At 32.9% G+C, this 20,008-nt stretch overlaps 1 protein-coding gene across 17 annotated transcripts; it reads right to left on the minus strand.

Moving 5' to 3' along the window:
* Positions 1-451: 451 nt before the first annotated feature.
* LOC105767970 (casein kinase 1-like protein 6) lies at positions 452-19,692 on the minus strand. 17 transcript variants are annotated; one of them, XM_052633443.1, is made up of 11 exons: positions 18,871-19,692; positions 18,453-18,753; positions 18,247-18,332; positions 18,031-18,138; positions 9,212-9,273; positions 8,910-9,118; positions 8,711-8,762; positions 8,416-8,477; positions 8,247-8,310; positions 1,729-1,813; positions 903-1,335 (listed from the first exon to the last, which is right to left on the minus strand). In XM_052633443.1, exons 5-11 carry the CDS (start codon positions 9,220-9,222, stop codon positions 1,186-1,188), a joined length of 633 nt encoding a protein of 210 aa, XP_052489403.1. In that variant the 5' UTR covers positions 9,223-9,273; positions 18,031-18,138; positions 18,247-18,332; positions 18,453-18,753; positions 18,871-19,692; the 3' UTR covers positions 903-1,185. The 17 variants fall into 17 exon arrangements, 6 of the variants coding, with proteins under 6 accessions (XP_012443095.1, XP_052489403.1, XP_052489402.1 ...); XM_052633442.1 differs by having other exon boundaries at positions 18,453-19,692; XR_008197812.1 differs by lacking the exons at positions 9,212-9,273; positions 18,031-18,138; positions 18,247-18,332; positions 18,453-18,753; positions 18,871-19,692 and adding exons at positions 2,013-2,073; positions 7,324-7,363; positions 7,750-7,958; positions 8,061-8,113 and having other exon boundaries at positions 1,198-1,615; positions 8,209-8,310; positions 8,668-8,762; positions 8,910-9,006.
* Between the last annotated feature and the right edge of the window lie 316 nt (positions 19,693-20,008).

A 20,008-nucleotide genomic window follows, 5' to 3' on the forward strand; every position in this document is an offset into this window, starting at 1 on the left:
CAGACTGGAGAACCCCAGCTCACCTTACACATTAGCCATCACACCTCGCAATGGAACTGACAAACCTCTTACCACTTTATTTGGCGTACATTCCTGCTAGCTAATCCCCTTGTTGAAACTTCCTTGGCGAACACGTAGTTTGCTCCATTTTAGCATTCCCTGTTCACTAGAATAGGGACAACCCTTACTCCGCATGGGCAAAAACTTTTGGCCATGAATTCCGATTGTGACAGTATCAAGGCAAGTTTAACTGATCTTGAAAAGTGAAAATTCATGACCTTAGACAATTTTAGTAGTTTTAAATGAGTCTAAGCAATCCCTACTTTCAAAAGTGAAAATTCACAAAAGTTCTTCGGTACGCCAAAATAGAGCAAAAGCAAATCACAAAAGACAAAAGAAATAATAGATTAAAAAAAGCTCTCGAAACATATTATAACTCTAAATGAGATGATTACAAATAAATGAGATCTCTAATTGAACTTCTAAAAAATCCAATGATACAATATAAATTACATCAACGGTTTATATTAAAGTTTTAAAACATATTAACCATAGTAACATTAATTTTATTAGAGTATTCCACTAAGCCATCAAAGCTTCAAATAGATAAATTTATACAATGTTCCATAATTCAAGATAATTAAAGTGAGATAAACAAGTCCATTTAACTAGTTGAACTTCATGAGAAATTTTGTGGGCATTCATCACAGGCTTTAATTCACAACCTATAAGACAAGCATAACTAAACATAAGTGCCAAGTTCAAATTCAACATCATTGTGCTCTATCATAAATTGTTTTCGTGTTGCTAAGCTTGTTGAAGCTTGGCATGAATGAGTTGTAAAGCCTCATTAATAGTTATCAAGGGATTGGTCCACAATATCAACTTTAGAGGACCCAGAATCACACAAAAGAAATCTTACGATCATAAAATACTTGCGATAGCAATGTTTACAAGGCTCATCAAGTTTTAACAAAACTCTACCCAAATAACCTAGTCAACCCACTACTTAGGTTACCCCGGCAAAGCAATGTACATACATCACAATTATGTGATTGACTATATTTATTTAACTATCAAACTCGGATAGTAAGCAAAGGAAAAAGCTAACTTTGATACACAAATACAAAAAGTTTCTTCCAAAAATAACTTCCTAATCACAAACAAGGGATTCAAGAAACCCATTCAAACAAACCACTTAATCAAAGAAAATTTGAGCACAAAAATAACATTATAAGGATGGGGGTAGGCAAATAAAATACGCATGCTAGGAAAATTGATCAACCACCACAAAGAGAAATACGGTCCAATCAAAGACGTAGCCAAACTGATAACCTGCAACAATACGATTTTCTTAACCAAATGGACAGAAAACAAAGAACTTGACATTCCATGGAGAAATAAGTTCAATAACATCTTCTGGTTTGAGTATGTGTGTATGTGTGCAAAAGAGTAACATAATACATAACCACAATGATGATAACTAACCTTTTCTTATAAACAAGTCTCGGAAAAACCTCTTCGAATAAAAATAATCGGTTTTATCTTCAAATCGAAAAGAACGACAGTAGTGAAACTATGAGACAAACTCAGATGGATATGACTTACAAAACACCTATTAAACACGCATTAACCAGTACTAATGAACAACGAAGCAAGAATGATATCATAAAAATTAAATTTCTCAAAGGGAACCAAATTGTCGAAGGATGGGGCAAGTAAACATACCTCTATAAAAATTGACGCTTTCATTTCGTTAATCTTATCATATTTTTGCTTTTTCATGCCAGCTTTTAGCCCCTGCCAGGGAAGGCTGAAGCAAAGAAATGGTGCAAACCGAATCAAATTCAAAATCAATGTAGAGGAAAACTAAGAACAAAGATTCAATAACAAGAAACGATATAGAACCATGAATCAAATGAGGGTGATCATATACATAACCTTGATATATGATTTCATCTATGATATATGATTTACTGCTACTAGTTGAGTCACAAAATAACACTACTTACCAATTCCAAGGTGAGCGTTAACACTTGCTTAACGAGCAATGCCTGTGAGGTTTTTTTTTCTCTGCAGCAAAAGAATCCGATCAATCATTTCACAAACAAACATATTTATATTCGGTATATAAATTTAAATATGATTTTCCTCGAATTGTACAAAATGTATAGGCATTGGGGTTAGGGTTTAAATTAGGGTTAGGGTTTAAGGTTTTAAAGTTTGTGTTAGGGTTTAAGGTTTGTATTTAGGGTTTAAGGTTTAAAATTTGTGTTTATGGTTTAAGGTCTAAGATTTAGGGTTTAAAATTTAGTGTTTTAGGATTTTAAAGTTTATGGTTTTAAGGTTTAGGATTTTAAAGTTTATGTTTTGTGTTTTAAGGTTTATAATTTTAGAGTTTAAAGTTTGTGTTTAGGGTTTAGATTATGGGTTAAAGTTTTAAGGTTTATGTTTAGGGTTTTATGGCTTATGGTTTTAAGGTTTTAGGATTTATGTTTAGGGTTTTATTGTTTATGATTTTAAAGTTTATAGTTTAAGGTTTAGAGTTTATGGTTTATATTTAAGGTTTAAGGATTGTGTTTAGGGTTTAAATTAGGGTTTAAGGTTTACTATTTATGGTTTAAGTTTTAGGGTTTATGATTTAGTGTTTGTATTCATGTTTTGAGGTTTAAGGTTTAGTGTTTTAAGGTTTAATATTTTAAGGTTTATTATTTAAGGTTTAAGGTTTAGGGGTTAAGGTTTAGTATTTATAATTTATAGTTTTAGGGTTTTAAGGTTTAATGTTTATGCTTTATAGTTTATGGTTTAGGGTTTTAGGGTTTAAATATTTAAAATTTAGAGCATGTTTGGTTTGGTGTATTGGCATACACCCCTAATCGGTGGGCCTCACCTAATGCGGCTGTATTCCATCTTTTGGTTTGATGTATTGCTAATACGGGTGTAATCCTTTACCTTCCTAATCGGTGAAAACCACCGATTTCTAATCCCTTCCTTGAGCTCAGTTTAGGCGCTGCTTCAGTTTTGGTCCCTGTTTTACCCTCCCCATTCCCGCTTCTGTTTTACCCAAAATCCACATCGTATTCTATTTCTTCCTTCTAGCTTTCTTCTCCACTCTCATCGCCTCTTCTCCTTTTCTTTTTTACTTCTCTTTTTTATATAGGTTTTTTCACGTGTTGTGGGCATGGCATGGCACTGGTATTTTATTATCTCTCTCCATTTCTAAATCCCCAACACAACTCAAACCTCGACCAACTCTTCGAACAATTTCGAAGAAGCTAACATTCGCTTCCGAGACGCCAACGACAAGGAAATCACCAGCAACAGCTCCAATCTCGATGATTCAATCGTCGCCATTGACAAAGCTAGTGAATATGTTTCTATAGGAGAGCCCAACGTTTCGTTTTTCGGTTACGACGGTGAAGATGATAAAACCAGTGCTGATTATTACTTGATTCTTACTCTCACTTGGTATATTTTACGCTTCTCACCCTCTTTTCCAAGATTCAATTTTGAAGTTTTTTTTTGATTTTTCTTGTTGATTAGAAAACAATGAGAATGTGAGGATTTCTTAGTGTTGCCTTTCACATTTTGTGAAGAAGGTTGAATGTGAGAAAAAGTTTCTATCTTCGCAAAAGTTAGAGCTTGTTGAGTTCAATAGTTTATTTATATCTAAGTAATTTGTGGTTCACTGGTTGCAAGTTTATGGGGCTAGCATGTCGGTATTAGGTAGGGTATTGGGTTCGCTAATGTTTCAAGTCATACATTCTTGTATTTATCTCGAGTGAGCACTTTCCTCTAAATCTTTGTCCCTCTTTTGTGTATGTGCGGTATTCATGAAGTAAGTGTGCAACAACTTGGACATTTGAATCTTGTTTCGTTTTTGTCGACTTATTTATGGAATGGTTCGCTTCAATCACCATTATTTTGTGATCTATTGGGTGTCGACTATCCGTGATTGGAGGGTTGGTTGTAATTTTTCATTTGTTTAAGCTCATACATGAATTAATGCATCACGTTACTATCCAAAAGCTGTCTTCTTTTTAACTTAATCTTTTACTTAAATTTCGGAATTGATTTACTGCGTTTGTTTTCTTGGTTTCAGAGAAGAACTTGATACGATTGCATAACTTTTTCATTTCTTCTTTTTTGTGAAATGTTTTTCCTCTGTGTTAACATGCCATTCCTTGTATTTGAAATGCTTAAAGATGTAGTCGAACCAAGACATATTAAAATGTTATTTATCGAATAAGTTTCTACTCGAACAAAGTAGTTCTTGACGTGGGGCTGGATGGAATTTTGTCCTGTTTTGTGCAAAAGCGAGGTGGCACATGTTTATCTTTGTATGACTTCAGTTTACATCTTCCTTCATTTCATTTTATGTGTTGTTAATAATCTCGACCAAATTCTTACACTCTGGCGTCAATCTCTTATTTGTCAAATGCTGTTCATATTTTTCCCTTTCCTAGGTTGAATGCTCCCATATGGCTGACATGGCTAAACAAATTGTTGAAACAAATGGCTTGATTGATGGTGAAGTGATGATTACATCCATGTTTTCGTTGCATATTTTGATGTTTCGTTTACCAAATGCCACAAATTGATGGGTTTCTCTATAGGTTTGTATCTACATCAAAATTGTCCATCCTTTGTCCTTTCCATTTTATCTACGAATAGAAATCAACAAGCCAGCCTAGAAGAACTTTGCCTTGGCTAATGGAAAATACAAAATGCAGGACCAAGATCGCGAGCTACCCATTGGAAGCAAACAGTCCTATATCTAGAGGATGTGTTAACCATCTGTGAAGGGGAGACAATAATTGGAAGCATGACTGTTGCACAAAACAAGAAAAATCCCCGAGACGTTGATATAATGGTTAAATATTCATTGAGCGGACGACGTTGTGTGGTTTCGAGAGTTCAATTCTATAAGATGCGTTGATTTTGTTGCAGAGTATTTCATCACCACTACTAGCTGTAGGATACCTTGTTTGCATGTTCCTTAAACGTTTCACCAACATTTTTTTAATTCCTTTTCTACTTTCTTTTTCTCGAAAGGTTTTCCACGAAAGAAAAACACACAAGATGCATTTACTTCATTAACTCAATCCAACTGCTTTTCTTCTCATGTATGCTTCATATTGAGTCTTGTGTTTTGTCTTTGATGTGAGGAGCATATATACAAATGACATTGGATGTATGACATAGGACTAAATAGATTTTGAGCTTTGACAAGTTGCTTATAAGCATTGTTTCTTATAGAAGAAACACATTTTGGAGAAAGCTTTTGAATCTCCCAACTATTGGATTTGGGTTTCTTTTGACAATTTGTTTATTGTGCTTTTGTTTAGATGATGAGAAAGGAAAGTCAAGAATTATATTTACTCGTTAAGTTAAATGAAGATATTTGTAATTTAAAAAATAAAATTCAATATAAATTTAAAATAAGAGTTTAACTAAAAATAAGAGTTAGTGGCAAAATTAATAAAATTTAAATTTTAGTGGTAAAATTCAATAACATAAAATTAAGTTACAAATTTACTCATATTTTTTTAAAAATAATGGCAAATATAAATAAAAGTAAAGTACGGTGACAAATTTCAATATTTATCTATAGTATGATGATAAATTATATATTTTATTAAATTATATTTAATAATAATTATGTTAAATTATATTTTATAGTATTATATATTATGATTTTAGAAAATTCATATAAGAATATTTAATATTAAGAATTTTATTAAATCATATATTTTAATTAAAATATATTTAATAATAATTATTTCAAATTATATTTTATAGTATCATATATTATGATTTGAGTAAATTCATAGAAGAATATTGATTATTAAGAATTTTATTAAATTATATATTTTAATTAAAATATATTTAATAATAATTATGTTAAAATATGATTAAATTATTTATTACTGATATTAATAATCTTATTAAAATTTAATAATAATAACAATAATCATTTATCTAAACAAATTTCTGTTAAGGGTATTCTAGTCCTTTTAGTTTTTTCCTTTATGCTATTACACCTCTATTTCATTCAACCAAACACAAGATTACTATTACGCCTCTATTCCATTACATTCAACCAAACAGTTGATTTGCTATTACACCTCTATTCCATTACAGCAAACCAAACGTGCCCTTAGGGTTTAGAATTTATAGTTTAAAGTTTAAGGTTTTTAGGATTTAAAGTTTAAGGTTTTAAGATTTATAGTTTAAGGTTTTAAGATTTTAGGGTTTAAGTATTTGAAATTTAGGGTTTAGGGTTTATAATTTAAGATTTAAGATTTTAGTATTTAAGTATTTAAGGTTTAGGGTTTAAAGTTTAAGGTTTATGATTTAAGGTTTAGAGTTTAGGGTTTAGGGTTTTAAGTATTTAAGGTTTAGGGTTTAAAGTTTAGGGTTTATGATTTAAGGATTAGGGTTTATGGTTTATGGTTTATGCATTTAAGATTTAGGGTTTAGGGTTTTAAAGTTTATAGTTTAGGGTTTAGGGTTTATACATTTGAAGTTTAAGGTTTAGGGTTTAAAGTTTAGGGTTTTAAGATTTATGTATTTGAGGTTTAGGGTTTAAAGTTTATGATTTAGTATTTAGGGCTTTAAAGTTTAAGGTTTAGAGTTTAGGTTTTAGGTTTTAAAGTTTTAAGGTTTAGGGTTTAAAGTTTTAGTGTTTAGGCGTTTAAGGTTTAGGGTTTGAGATTTAAGATTTTAAGGTTTAAGGTTTAGAATTTAATGTTTAGGGTTTATATATTTGAGGTTTAAAGTTTAAGGTTTAAGATTTAGAATTTAATGTTTAGGGTTTATATATTTGAGGTTTAAGGTTTAGTGTTTAAACATTTAGGGATTAGGGTTTATGTTTTTGAGTTTTAAGGTTTAAAGTTTTAGGGTTTATGCATTTAAAGTTTAGGATTTAAGGTTTAGGATTTAATATTTAAGAGTTTGAAGTTTAAGGTTTAGGATTTAAGTTTTAGGTTTTAGGTTTTAGGTTTAAGAGTTTAGTGTTTAAGGTTTATGGTTTATACATTTGAGGTTTAAGGTTTTAAGGTTTAAGATTTAGATTTTAGGGTAGGGTTTAAGCATTTAAGGTTTAGGGTTTTAATATTTACGATTTAGTATTTGTATTCATGGTTTAAAGTTTATGGTTTTTGATGTAGAGTTTTAAGGTTTAGCATTTAATGTTATGGTTTTAGAATTTAGTGTTTAAAATTTAAGATTCAGTGTTTAGGGTTTAGGTTTAAGTTTATGATTTATGTTAAGGTTTATGGCTTATGATTTAGTTTAGGGTTTAGGGTAACATAGACTTACTTACTCCTTGAAGAAGTGGGTGCTTGGTCTTTGCAGATTTCTGCAAAAAGGAAGAGAGCAAAGTGTCAAATTAGAAAATAAAATTAATGTTTTGTGCCCATTACTGTTATAATGATTAGGAATAGGAAATTTTCATTTTATTCACAATCACACCTAGAATGACACACATTTGACCATGGAATGTGTTCTATTCCTATGAACAGGGCAAATCTCGACAACATGGTTAGGGATTATGATGATCAATGACTAAAAGAAGTAGAAAAATGAAATCTTTTCAAGAAAAAAGCTAAAAAATCAAAGGGAAAAATTAGAGATTCATATCCCGAATCTCTCTTCCCACTGAATGATTTAATCAAGAATGCATAGAGGTTAGTATAAATCCTGAGATGACTGTAACTGAATGCTAGAAGTTTTATAAGTACTCACCCGCACTCGGGAGCTGCCACCGATCTGTAGGTACTTTAATACTGTCCAGTCAATGATGATAACTAACCTTCTCTTACAAACAAGTCTCGAAAAAGCCTCTTCAAATAGGAATAATCGGGTTTATCTTCAAACCGCAAAGATCGACAGTAGTGAAAATACGAGACAAACTCATATGGATATGACTTACAGAGCACCTATTAAACACGCACCTATTAAACAACGAAGCAAGAGCGATATCATAAAAATTAAATTTCTCAAAGAGAACCAATCTGTCGATGGACGGGGCAAGTAAACATATTATTTTCGCTAACCTTATCATATTTTTGCTTTTTCGTGCCAGCTTTTTAGCCCCTGCCAGGGAAGGCTGAAGCAAAGAAATTGTGCAAACTGAATCAAATTCAAAATCAATGCGAAGGAAAACTATGAAAAAAGATTCAGCAGCAAGAAACAGTATAGAACCATGAATGAAATGAGCATGGGGTGATCATATACACAACCTTCCTCTCAGGAAATACAGAAGCACACAACCAAGGGATTCCAAATCATCTCTGCCGTTTTGCTCTGCCGTTAAAATAGAAGAATGTATTATAAAAAGTAACAAGTAAACTTTCATCTGTGATATATGATATACTGCTACTATTTGAGTCGTAAAATAACACAACTTACCAATTTCAAGGTGAGTGTTAACACTTGCATAACGAGCAATGCCTGTGAGGTTTTTGTTTTCTCTGCAGCAAAAGAATCTGATCAGTCGTTTCGCAAACAAACATATTTGGATACCAGCTTCAATGTGAATTGAAATGCACTCTCATTTTGGTTAACAAGGGGCAATTGCTGAAGAGGTTTAGGGGGTAAAAAAGAAAGTGAGATTTTTGAAAAGGGTATTATAGATGGAAACATAAATGGGGACTCAAGTACTTCTCCTTGTTTTGCTGGCAAACTTTAAAGTCTTCTGCACTACCTCATGGGTTTTGTCATGAACGCTTGTAAGGCTCTACAAAAGATGTGGAAACCTGTGGGAAGGGTAAACAGTGAAACCCAGTTTTTATTTCTTACCATAATCCACTGAAAGCCTTTCAAGAAGCAATAATCCAAGCACGAAACACCAAAAAGGTTAATTTAGAAGAAAAAAACCCAACTTTCGAACATTTATTGCTTACTTGTGAAGTGGCCTCTGGCAAAGTTATTTACAGCATCTTCTTTGGCACTAATAAGGTGTTCAGGGTGGAATAATTGACGATAAGCCCCGGTTCTAACTTCATCAACTACAGTCGGTTCAAGATTCAAAAAAATAGAACGAAGGGCATGTTTCCCGGTGCCGGTTTCACTGAAAAAGGTGTTGAAAGCATGGTCTCCACCTTCGACTGTTCTGTTACCCAAAAATAAAGAAAGAAGATTACATACCAAGCGAAGAAAAAGAAGAAAATATTGAGTTTATATGGTAAAAAGAACACAAAAAGACCTGAATGTCATGTTCAAGACAGTAGAGCTCCCAACAGGCGTTACCAGCTTGACCAATGTGAACTGAAATGCACTCTCATTTTGGTTAACAAAGGGATATTGCTGAAGAGGTTTAGGGGGTAAAGAAGAAACTGGGTGGGGCTTAGAAACTGCTATAAATCAAGAAGAAAAGAACAAGGAGAGTTCTTTTTCGAAGAAATTGGGTGGGAAACGACTAGATATGCGGGTTTTAAAATTTGAAAGTTTACAATTTTGAATAAGGATGGTATGATGGCCTAGTGGATTAAGGGCTCGTTCTTTTACACGTTTTAGAAGGACTTTTTTAATCATTTTCTCTTAAAATGAATGAAAAGCAGCCTCCTTTCACCTAAAAATTTCACCATCAGAAAAGGGCTTTTCTCCATATGAAGAAGCTAAAAATTTCTCATTTTCTTCAGCTTGAAGTGTTTTTGGCTGATAATTGACCAAATTAACCTGTCTTCTCCCCAAACATTCTTTCCCCCTCAGCTGGTTGTTTGGAGCTGTATACCCATTTTTTTTCACATTTTCGGCTTTCAAAGCTCTTTCCTGTTCTTTGTTACTCTTCTGCAGGTGAGAGTTTCTTTTCTTCTTATTCTCTTTAAATAGTTTGGGTATAGTTCTGTTACGAGAAATTACTATTCATCTGCATATGCAGGCACAAATTGCCAGTGTCTTTTTCTCTCTATATTCTTTGAAGACCGAAAAAGAAAAAAAAAGGTTCATCAAAATCTTGAAAGGATTTCACTTCACAATTTAACATTAGGTCTTGGTTGTTCACGAGGCGGTAGGTATGAGATTGATGGATACGTGTATAATTCATTGAGGAGCCAAAGATATTGATGATCGGGAAATGGAATGAGTCAATGTAAACCTTGTGATAGTGAAGGGAACCACTTCCGAACCTTGAACTAAATAAGGTTAGTCTTTTTCACATCTCGAGTTGTTTTCATCTTTTATTCTTCTGGAAACACTCTCTTAGTTCTTTTGATGCTTGTTATTCTTTTTTCCTGTCAAAAAATTATTGGAACAAAGAATGATGTTTCTTTACATGGGATTCTTAATCGAAAGCAATTTATTCATCTTGAGCCTTCCCCATAGTTATTAACTTTGGACTTTTGAGACAAGATTTCTGTCGAATGGTGAAAAAGATTTGTTTTCCAAGTATCATACGTATTAGTTTTCTCAATAGCTTCGGATATGCTAAATAAATGGTGCCGCTTCTAACAATGAATAAGAGAGCCACGGTGCTGGTTTGATAGTATTTTATCTGCGATGTTGAAAGTTTTGTTTACATATTATAACATTTTCTCTATTGACATGATGAGTGTTTTGATTTCAAAATTGAAGCGATCGAGGACTAATATGCTTACATTTGCTAATAATTTGTGACGCTTAAGAAGTACTGAAAAGATTATGCCCCTAATCTTGAAGTGCTTGTCATTACTCTGTTGCTATTATGCGAGCATGGAAACTTCTTGATGCTCCAAAAAATGATAAATTCCAGTACACACATTTTGTGCATAAGATTAACAGCTTTGATACTGCTCCAAAGAAGCTATTGGCATCTGATTCTCGCCTACGTCCCGACAGGTATGCACTAGAGCAGGGTGACCTCTCTAAGGCAGGCTTTGAAAAGAGCAGGTTTCTCCCCCTCCCCATCAAACTAGATTTTGGAATTTATGTTTATTTATGCACATCATGTTGCTGATTGTACGAGCGTTGTTAATGGAGGTGAAACAGGTTATGGTGTTGTAATTCTTTCAGAATTAGTGTTCCTTTTTTCTATTATGCCTCTTTTGCTTTACTGCTTTGCTCTGCTTTGTGCCTCTGCTGCTTTGCTCTACTTTGCTTTGGCGATTGCTAGATCCCCACCAATCAGTTAGTGCAGGTGTTTAATATGTCCTTCCCATGAATTTGATTGCCATCTTATGCTTCATTGTTATAAAATACTCTTAGGGATGATACCTAGGTTGGACATAAATTACTTTAAATATGTGAGTTTATGACCATTTATCTGCCTCATCTGTGAATTAGATTCTGTTATGATAGTAGCTAAATACTCTGTTCTTTCATCACCTAATAATAAAATAACAGCCGTAGCTTTCACAAGGCATACACGTATTTGGCTTTAGGATTTATTTTATTTGTGTTATCATACTTATACAGTAGCTAGGATCAAAGAGATGACCCCAGCACACACTTTATTTCGTAAGAACCAGAAAAAAAAACCATAATAATAAATTGTTGTATTGATTGAATGTGTGATAAAATAATTAAATAAACACGTTTGGTTTTAATAATAGTTGAAAGTGGAAAGCATAGTGCATGATTTGTCTATGCCATTACCATCCCATTTTGACAAAATAATATATCACGGGTTCACAAATTTCTCATTTTGAGGAATGTGTTTATGGAAGAACTGGAACAAAGGTCCTAAACAGGCATATAATGCATAGGGTAGCAGCTTCTTAATTTCCTCTGCTCATCTATGATCTTACTAAGAGTTTGAAACTGTTGATTTAAGCTGGTATTTCTTGAGACAAATGATTTAAACTATGACTTATTTTCTTGTTTCAATCTTCCTTTCTCTCATTGTCTTATTTTGCTCTACTTCTGTTTGTTGAAATTCCCCAATCAATTTCATTTCTTGCTTCTTCTTTTTTCTTAAGAAATGTGGGATTGTTTGTTACTAAGATTTTTTGGGTTCTTGTTTTTCTCGTTCATTTAGGGAAAGAAAACGAATTTTAACTGAAACTCAGCTCTTTGATTATTTGATCCCCGTTTCATATGATGAGATCCGAAGTGATCATTTCTTCTTGTATTCGGACTGGGCTTGAAAATGTTTGTTTTGTTCTTGAATTTGTTAGTACTGGATGGATTAGTTCATTCATGTAGTAGATATTTGATACAATGGTTAACATAATTGAATCAATGCACTTCACAAGATATTGATTAAAATTTTAAACCCCATTTTAATGGTAAAATATCATGGTGTCATGGAGTTGCAAATGCTGGTCCTCATCCATTGTTCAAAGTTCATAAAGTTAGAAACGTCTAATGTAAATCTCTTGACCAATCAGTTCCATTGGCTAGATGGTTTGACCCATATTATCAGATTTGTTTGTTTTTAGCCTATTGCTTGTAATGTATGTTAATGAGTTTCTTCTTATAAACTTCTTTTGATTCTTAGGCTCAGATGTGAATGACTAAAACATTTGCTTTCCCCATTTTCTTTTTCGTTTTATATGATTTTTTTTAACACTTAACTTAAGTTGGAAACTTCTCTTATCACATTACTTGTTAAGGTTAGAGGCCAAAGTTTACTTCTTGCTAATATCAACAATCTTTCACAACAAGATTTTGATGTGCTGCGACAATCTGTTGACCAATATTTTCATGATTGGCTTTTGCAAACACTGCAGCTTGTACACTTTTACTTGTGCATAATATGGATGTCAAATCTATCCCTTTTTCTATTTGTGGATTCAATATTTTGGGTGAGATATGCTAGGGAAACTCTTTTCATGGTCATAATAATTTCTTTACTGATTGCTTTACAGAGAGGCAACTTTCTTCAAAGTAAGTTTGAATGGCAGTTTATTTTTTTGCAACCCTTGGTGATTTTCTTCTTCTTCTTTTTTTTTTTTTGCAAGTTTAAAGTGATGATGATGACGACGACGATGATGGTGATGATGACGGTGAATCAAACAATTCAAGTCGTTTTGAAATGGAATTAACAAGAGATGCTATAGCTTCTAGTTTAATGAATTCACTTTAAATTGTAAATGCTATTGTAAAATTTTTAGTATTTATATTTGGTATATAAATATTATCCCTTTTTAAAACTTTAATCCAAATATTTTAATTTGTTAGGTTTATATTTTCTATGTTATGTTAATATATAATATGAGTTATATATTCAAATACATTTTAAAATAAAATAATACAAATGTGTTAAAAGCATTAATTAAAAATAAAAAATAATTTTATAATAATACAATTGTGTCAATATCTAATTACAAATATTTAATTTTATATTTAAATATTTAAATATAGTTTATATATTCTAATTAAATTTTATAAATAATAAATCTTAATTACTTAGAAATATTTAAAATTAATATTATATATTAAAATATTAACAATAAGTTATAATAAATTAGTTTTTTTTTATATTTTTTCTAAAATATCATTATATTAACTAATTTGAAAATTATTTAAATACATATTTGTTACTTTATAATATCATGTCTAAAATGGACATTTTATTCTTCAAAAGCACTTTTTGACAGCAATACCAAACACTCAAAATTTTCAAAAGTACTTCTCAAAAGCACTTCTCAAAAGCACTCTTCAAAAGCAATGAAGAACTGGCCCTAAGATGGTATGGTTTTTCATTTTCTCAAAAAAAAAATTAATAGCTTATGTAATTTAATTAAAATTAAATTAAATTAGAGAAGATATTAAATATGATGTGTATAATAAATTTTTTATATTTTTAAAGTTAATATTAACTTAAGTTCATGGGTTGAACTATTCGTCCAAGCTCGAAGGTTTACTTGAAATTTGGGAGAATTTGGTTTGGCCCAAAATATGAGCTTGGGTAAAAAAATTAAGTACGTTTAAAATATGGGTCGAGCTCGAGCTTGAACATTCAAGGCTCGAACTCGACCCGACCCATTTTTAAGTTTATAATACTTTATATTATGTAATTTAGATCACGTTAAAAAAATAAACATATACTAAATATATAATAATATTATAATGTAAACATTCTTTCATGAAATTAAAAATTTTCACCGAAAAGTCTGCTACTCTAGCACGATACTGTCTATCCTCTCTAGCAGGGTTTTAGGTTTTTTTGTGTTTAAGTCTTGTTTATTGTGGCAGCGGTTGTTTGGGACTTTTATTATTTCTTCAATTATTGTTTCCAGCATTTGGAATTTAATCAGTATTCATGGAAGCTGACTTTGCTGGCTTAACGCTTAATGAAGAAGAAGAAGCGATTTTACAAATACAACTTAATCCGATCCCAAAAAAGGAAGAAGGGGCTTTTCGACGGGTGGGATGCTTCCTAACAGCTACCGTTATTCACTTTCCGGCAATGAAAAGCATCATGGTAAATTTGTGGCATCCAATTAGAGGTGTCCAAATCCTGGATTTAGGGGGAAAAAGGTTTTTATTTCAGTTTTTTCATATCATGGATATGGAAAGGGCTCACCATGGACTTTTAACAATCATTTGTTCTTATTGCACACGCTACAACGGAGGGAAGACCTTTTAAGAGTCCCCTTAATTTTAACATCCTTTTGGGTTCAGATTCATGATGTTCCTGCAGTTTTTTTTTTCTGAGGCTTTGGCAAAGTAATTAGGCAAATTCATAGGCACGTTTTTGGAATATGATGGTACAGATCTGGAGAAGGGATATTAGAAGTTTTTACTAATCAGGGTTCAATTTGATGTACGTCGCCCTTTAAAGAGGAAGAAACAGGTTATGTTTTTCGGAAATTGTTCATATGTCAGGTTCAAATATGAAAGATTGACACTTTTCTGTTTCTATTGTGGTCGCCTCGGACATAGTGACTCATTTTGTGAGGAGAAAATAGCTTTAGGTGTGGAGATTGCTGAAATGGGTTGGGATATATCGTTACAAGCGCAATCTAGAAGATCTCAAGCACTAAGTAGTGCCTAGTTACGTGAGGGTGAAGAGGGAGCAAGGAGTGGAAATCTTGATGAAAATTGGGCATCTGAAAGTAGAATATGGGGTGTGAATAATAAATTTGGGTTCAGGACTATTACCGATCCCATTTTAGGATTCAATTTGGAAAGAAGCTCGCTTTCCTCTTTTAAAATGGGAGAAAATTTATCAATAGAGCAGAATCAATTTACAATGGATTATGATGCTGAAGAAGGTGCTTTAATAGGAGAAAAGGGGAAAAAGAGACCAAGATGAGAGATTGAAGGGTTGATAGTTGGAGAACCCAATCATTCGGTCCTAATGAATAGGAGAATGTTGGGAAGTAACCTTTTATCATCGGTGGCTGCCAAAAGGTAAGCCAACTGGGCGCAATGAAAATCTTAAATTGAAATGTCTGTGGTTTAAGAAACCCACGGATTATGTGATGAATTCGGCATTCGCTGAAGATATATAATCCCCAGATGGTCTTCTTTATGGAGACAAATATTAATAAAAATTAGATGGAAAGAGTTCGATGGAGTTGCAATTTTGCTAATGGTATTAATGTTGACTCTATCGGTTCTAGAGGAGGATTATGTTTGGCATGGCGTGGTGATGTTACTATTATGATTCAAAGTTTTTCAAAAAGGCACATTGACGTGGTGATCGAAGACCTTGAAGATGGTAACAAGAGGAGATATATTGGTTTTTATGGCACTCCTTATGCACAAAATAGGGATGAATCGTGGGATCTTTTAAAAAACCTACGTAGTACTGTGGGGATTCTATGGTTTGTTTGTGGGGATTTTAACGAAATTATGTATGGCTTTGAAAAAAATAGAGGTTTACCTCGAGATGAGAGATGAATGAAAGTATTTCGCACTGTGTTAGAAGATTGTCATTTGTTGGATGTGAGTTATTCTGGAAACTGGTTTACATGGGAAAGAGGAAATTTTTCGAAAACGAATATCTAAGAACGTTTGGATAGGGGAGTGGCTACTGAGGAATGGATGTTTATGTTTCCTGAGGCTTTAATTCAACATCTATCACACTCTTTTTTGGATCATTGTCTACTACTTATTACTACTAAAAGAGAAGACAAATGGTGGCCTGGAAAAATTTTCAAGTTCGAAGCTTGATGGGTTTTGGAGGAATCGTTCGCCAATGAAGTCTGACATATCTAGGATACATCAACAGAAGATTTGTTACAAAAGTTGAAAAGTGTAAGGAATGGTTTAGAGAGATAGGCAAATCGAATTCGTAGAAGTAGAAAAGAGAAAAAAAGAGTTTTTAACTTCTAGACTGACAGAGTTAATGGAAATCGAAAGGGATGACGAAAATTTGTCAGAAATTATCGACATAAAGATTCAACTTAATTTTGAGATTGAAAAGGATGAGTGTTATTGGGAATAGAGGGCACGAGTGAATTGGTTGAAACTTGGGGATAAAAACACTACGTTTTTCCATAATCAAGTTACACAACGACGAATAATGAAAATTATTCGTAAAATACAGTATGAAGATGGAATGGACACGGAGGTGGTTCCAGAAATGGAAGTAATTGCTAGATCTTATTTTTAGAATATATTTTCAGCTGGGGAAAGGGAAAATTATGAACACCTTTTTTCAGGTATTGATCGTTGTATTTTTTATGAGGACAATTGTCAGATAACTGCGAGATATACAGATGAGGAGATTCGAATGGCATTATCTGAATTGGGTCCTACAAAAGCACTGGGAAAGGATGGTTTTTTGACTTTATTCTATAAGAAATGTTGGTCAATCATTAGGGAAGATGCCACATCCTTTCGTCTACACTTTCTAAATGGAGGTATGAATGTTAGCTCGATCAATAAAAACTAATATTGTGTTAATTCTTAAAATTTCAAACCCTGCAAATATTACTCATTTTCGGCCCATTAGCTTATGTAACATGCTTTATAAACTGATGACTAAGGTTATTGCAAATCACTTTCGAGAAGTGTTAAACAAATGCATTGATCTTGCACAGAGTGCCTTTATACCGAGGAGGTTGATTTCGGATAATGTTTTGCTGCCTTATGAAATTTTACATACTTTAAAACATAAGAAGGTGGGGAAAAAATGGTTTATGGCGGTGAAATTGGACATGAGTAAAGCGTATGATAAGGTTGAATGGAATTTTGTAAAAGAGATGATGAAGCGAATGGGTTTTGATCCAGGCTGGGTTGATTCTATTATGAAAAGTGAGTCCACAGTTTCGTATTCGGTGGTCTTTAACGGTCATATTGGAGAAAATTTTCGTCCTACTAGAGGACTAAGACAGGGTGATCCTTTGAGCCCGTTTCTATTTTCAATTTATGGTAAAGGATTATCCAGTCTTATGCGGCTTGCAATGAATAAAGACTTACTTAGAAGGGTTAAGGTAAGTAGACGCGGCCCGTAGGTCTTGCATTTATTATTCACAGATGATTGTATTTTGTTTGAGGAGGCAACAGAAAGATGAGCTCATTTATTGAAATAGATTTTGCATGAATATGAGAATTGTCTAGGTCAGTGTGTTAATTATGACAAGTCTACCTTTTTTTTTTCAGTACTAATACGCAGGATGGGGAAAGAACAATGATTTTTAACGCCCTTGGTGTGCAGAGCTCCAATGACCTAGAGCACTATCTCGGTCTTCCCAATATGGTGGGTAGAAGGAAGAAATTGTCTTTTCAAAATTTAAAGGATAGATTTAAGCGGCGAATCAATAATTGGAGTGTAAGGCATCTCTCTCAATGAGGAAAATAGGTGTTTATAAAGGCTATTCTTCAGTCTATACTAACCTACACTATGGCTTGTTTTTTACTTCCTAAATCTTTATGTGCTAAATTGGAGAGTATTATTTCTAAGTTTTAGAGGTAAAAATTTTGAGGTAAGAGAGGTATTCATTGGTGAGTTTGGAAGGATTTATGTTCCTTAAAAGGAAATGGTGGTTTAGGTTTCTGAAATCTTGATAAATTTAATGTTGTGATGTTAGCCAAACAAGGTTGGCGTCTTGTTAATTTCCCTAATTCTTTGTTAGCTCGAGTTTTGAAAGCCAAATACTATCCGAATTTGAATTTTATTAATGCCCAATTAGGGAAGTTACCTTCGCTTACCTGGAAGAGTGTTTGGGCAGCAAAGGGACTCTTGGAAAGCGATCTATGTTGGAGGGTCAGTATGGGGGATCGAATTTTTGTTTGGGGTGATTTGTGGATATCGAGAGCCTATACAGATAGATTATACAATGATGCCAACAATGAAAATATCAAGTTAGTATCGGATTTAATTGATGCCACAAACAAATCTTGAAAGACAAATATAATTATTAATACCTTTAATACGGATACTGCAAAGAAAATTCTGTAGATTCATTTGGCAGAGACAGCACACGACGACTTCCAAGTTTGGAGAAGAAAACCTTCAAGCGATTTCAGAGTCAGAAATGCCTATAAACTATTACAGGTGGCTAATTTGGGTCCTAGTAATAATTTAATATAGACCGAGATTAAAGATTTCTACAGTAAATTATGGAACTTACAACTTCCTTCGGAAGGCAAAATCACTGTATGGAGAATCTCTTGGAACTATATCCCTACTTTAACTAATCTCAAGCATAAAAGAATGAAAGAGAAAATTTATTGCCCCCGTTGTCGTAATTCTGAAGAAAACAACAGTCACATTTTTTGCCACCGCCTTACAATAATTGAGGTATGGCAGAACTTAAATCTTTCCTGGGTGTTTAATAATGTGATTCAAAGTATGTGGGAATGGCTCACCTGGGTTTTTAGTTGGGGAAATAGTAAACAGTGTCGTCTTTTTTACGGTGGACTATGGTCAATCTGGACGCATATAAATAAGATAATTCATGAAAGAAAAATCAAGACGGCTAGGGATATCTTGAAACGAATCCAAAGTTACATTTTTGAGTTGGAAGGCCTAAAGGAGAGGAAACTCACCTTAAATGTTGACAGAGGCCACAAATAGACTTAAAGGAAAACGAGGGTGACAATTTATTTTGACGCAGCCTTCGACAAGCGTTCTTCCAGATCTACTTCGGGACTGGTAGTTTGGGATGTGGCGGGGGGCGAGATTTTGGCATCAAAGACAGTCATTCACACTGCAATATCATCTCCTTTTGTGGTGAAGAACATGCAGGGTTACGAGCCATTCAGTTAGGAATTTCAATGGAATTTAACACTCTAGAAATAGCGGTAAACTCAAGAACAATAATAAAGAAATGTCAAACTACAGATCCAGATAAATCAGTTATTGGGGCACTCATCAGAGATATTAACAGCAAAAAGGTTCATTTTCAAGAGATTGTTTTCCACTTTATCCTTAGAACAAATAATGAATGTGCCCATACTCTTGCGTATGAAACATTGAAAAGGGGAGAAGGACAATATCTTATGGGAGCTGTTCTAGGCTACATTCGTCACGAACTGGAGAAACGGCGACCGAGGCATCCAGACTAATGTGATTATGGAAGACCTCCATGGAGAATTGATAGCAGAAGATAAAAAAGCTTTTTGGGAAACTACTATCATCTAAAAAGTTGTTGATTTGACTAGATTAAGATTAGGTTTTTTTTTTTTTTTTTACTTTGATTTTGTTTCATAGGCCATTTCTGTTTATTTTTTGGACCTGATTTTTGCTTTTGGTTTGGTTGTTTTATTTTTTGGATTAAAGCCTAGCGTGGCTGGGAACTATTTTCCTTTTTGTTTTGATCTGTTTTGTGGTATTATAAATATCCAATCGATCTTTCAAAAGAAATGTTATATAAAAAAATTTAATAAATAAAAATATATAAAATATTAATATAATATAATATAAATACTTTTAAAAAATTAAAAATAATATAGGTGCGCCTAAAATGAGCTTGGTTTAATCTTTTGCAAATATAGGCGGGTTTGAACAAAATTTTATGCCCATATTTTGGGCCAAGTTTGGACAAGTATAAAATATGTTAATGTCATACTTAGACCTGGCCAAACCCAGCTTCACCTAGCCTATGAGCACCTATAATTGTAACATTATATTATTAAGGATTAAAATTTATATATTTTAATATTATCTTAATATAAGCTATTCTCT

Source organism: Gossypium raimondii, chromosome 7 (assembly GCF_025698545.1).
Source record: "Gossypium raimondii isolate GPD5lz chromosome 7, ASM2569854v1, whole genome shotgun sequence".
NCBI classification, from domain to species: Eukaryota; Viridiplantae; Streptophyta; class Magnoliopsida; order Malvales; family Malvaceae; genus Gossypium; species Gossypium raimondii.

What these genes read in the sequence shown, in the direction of transcription:
- LOC105767970 (XM_052633443.1), bottom strand. An exon ending in TTCATGACAAAACCCATGAG is followed by an intron (nt 8,478 to 8,710) that starts GTAGTGCAGAAG and finishes CTTTTGCTGCAG; the next exon opens with AGAAAACAAAAACCTCACAG. An exon ending in AAGCGTCAATTTTTATAGAG is followed by an intron (nt 1,336 to 1,728) that starts GTATGTTTACTT and finishes GTATTGTTGCAG; the next exon opens with GTTATCAGTTTGGCTACGTC.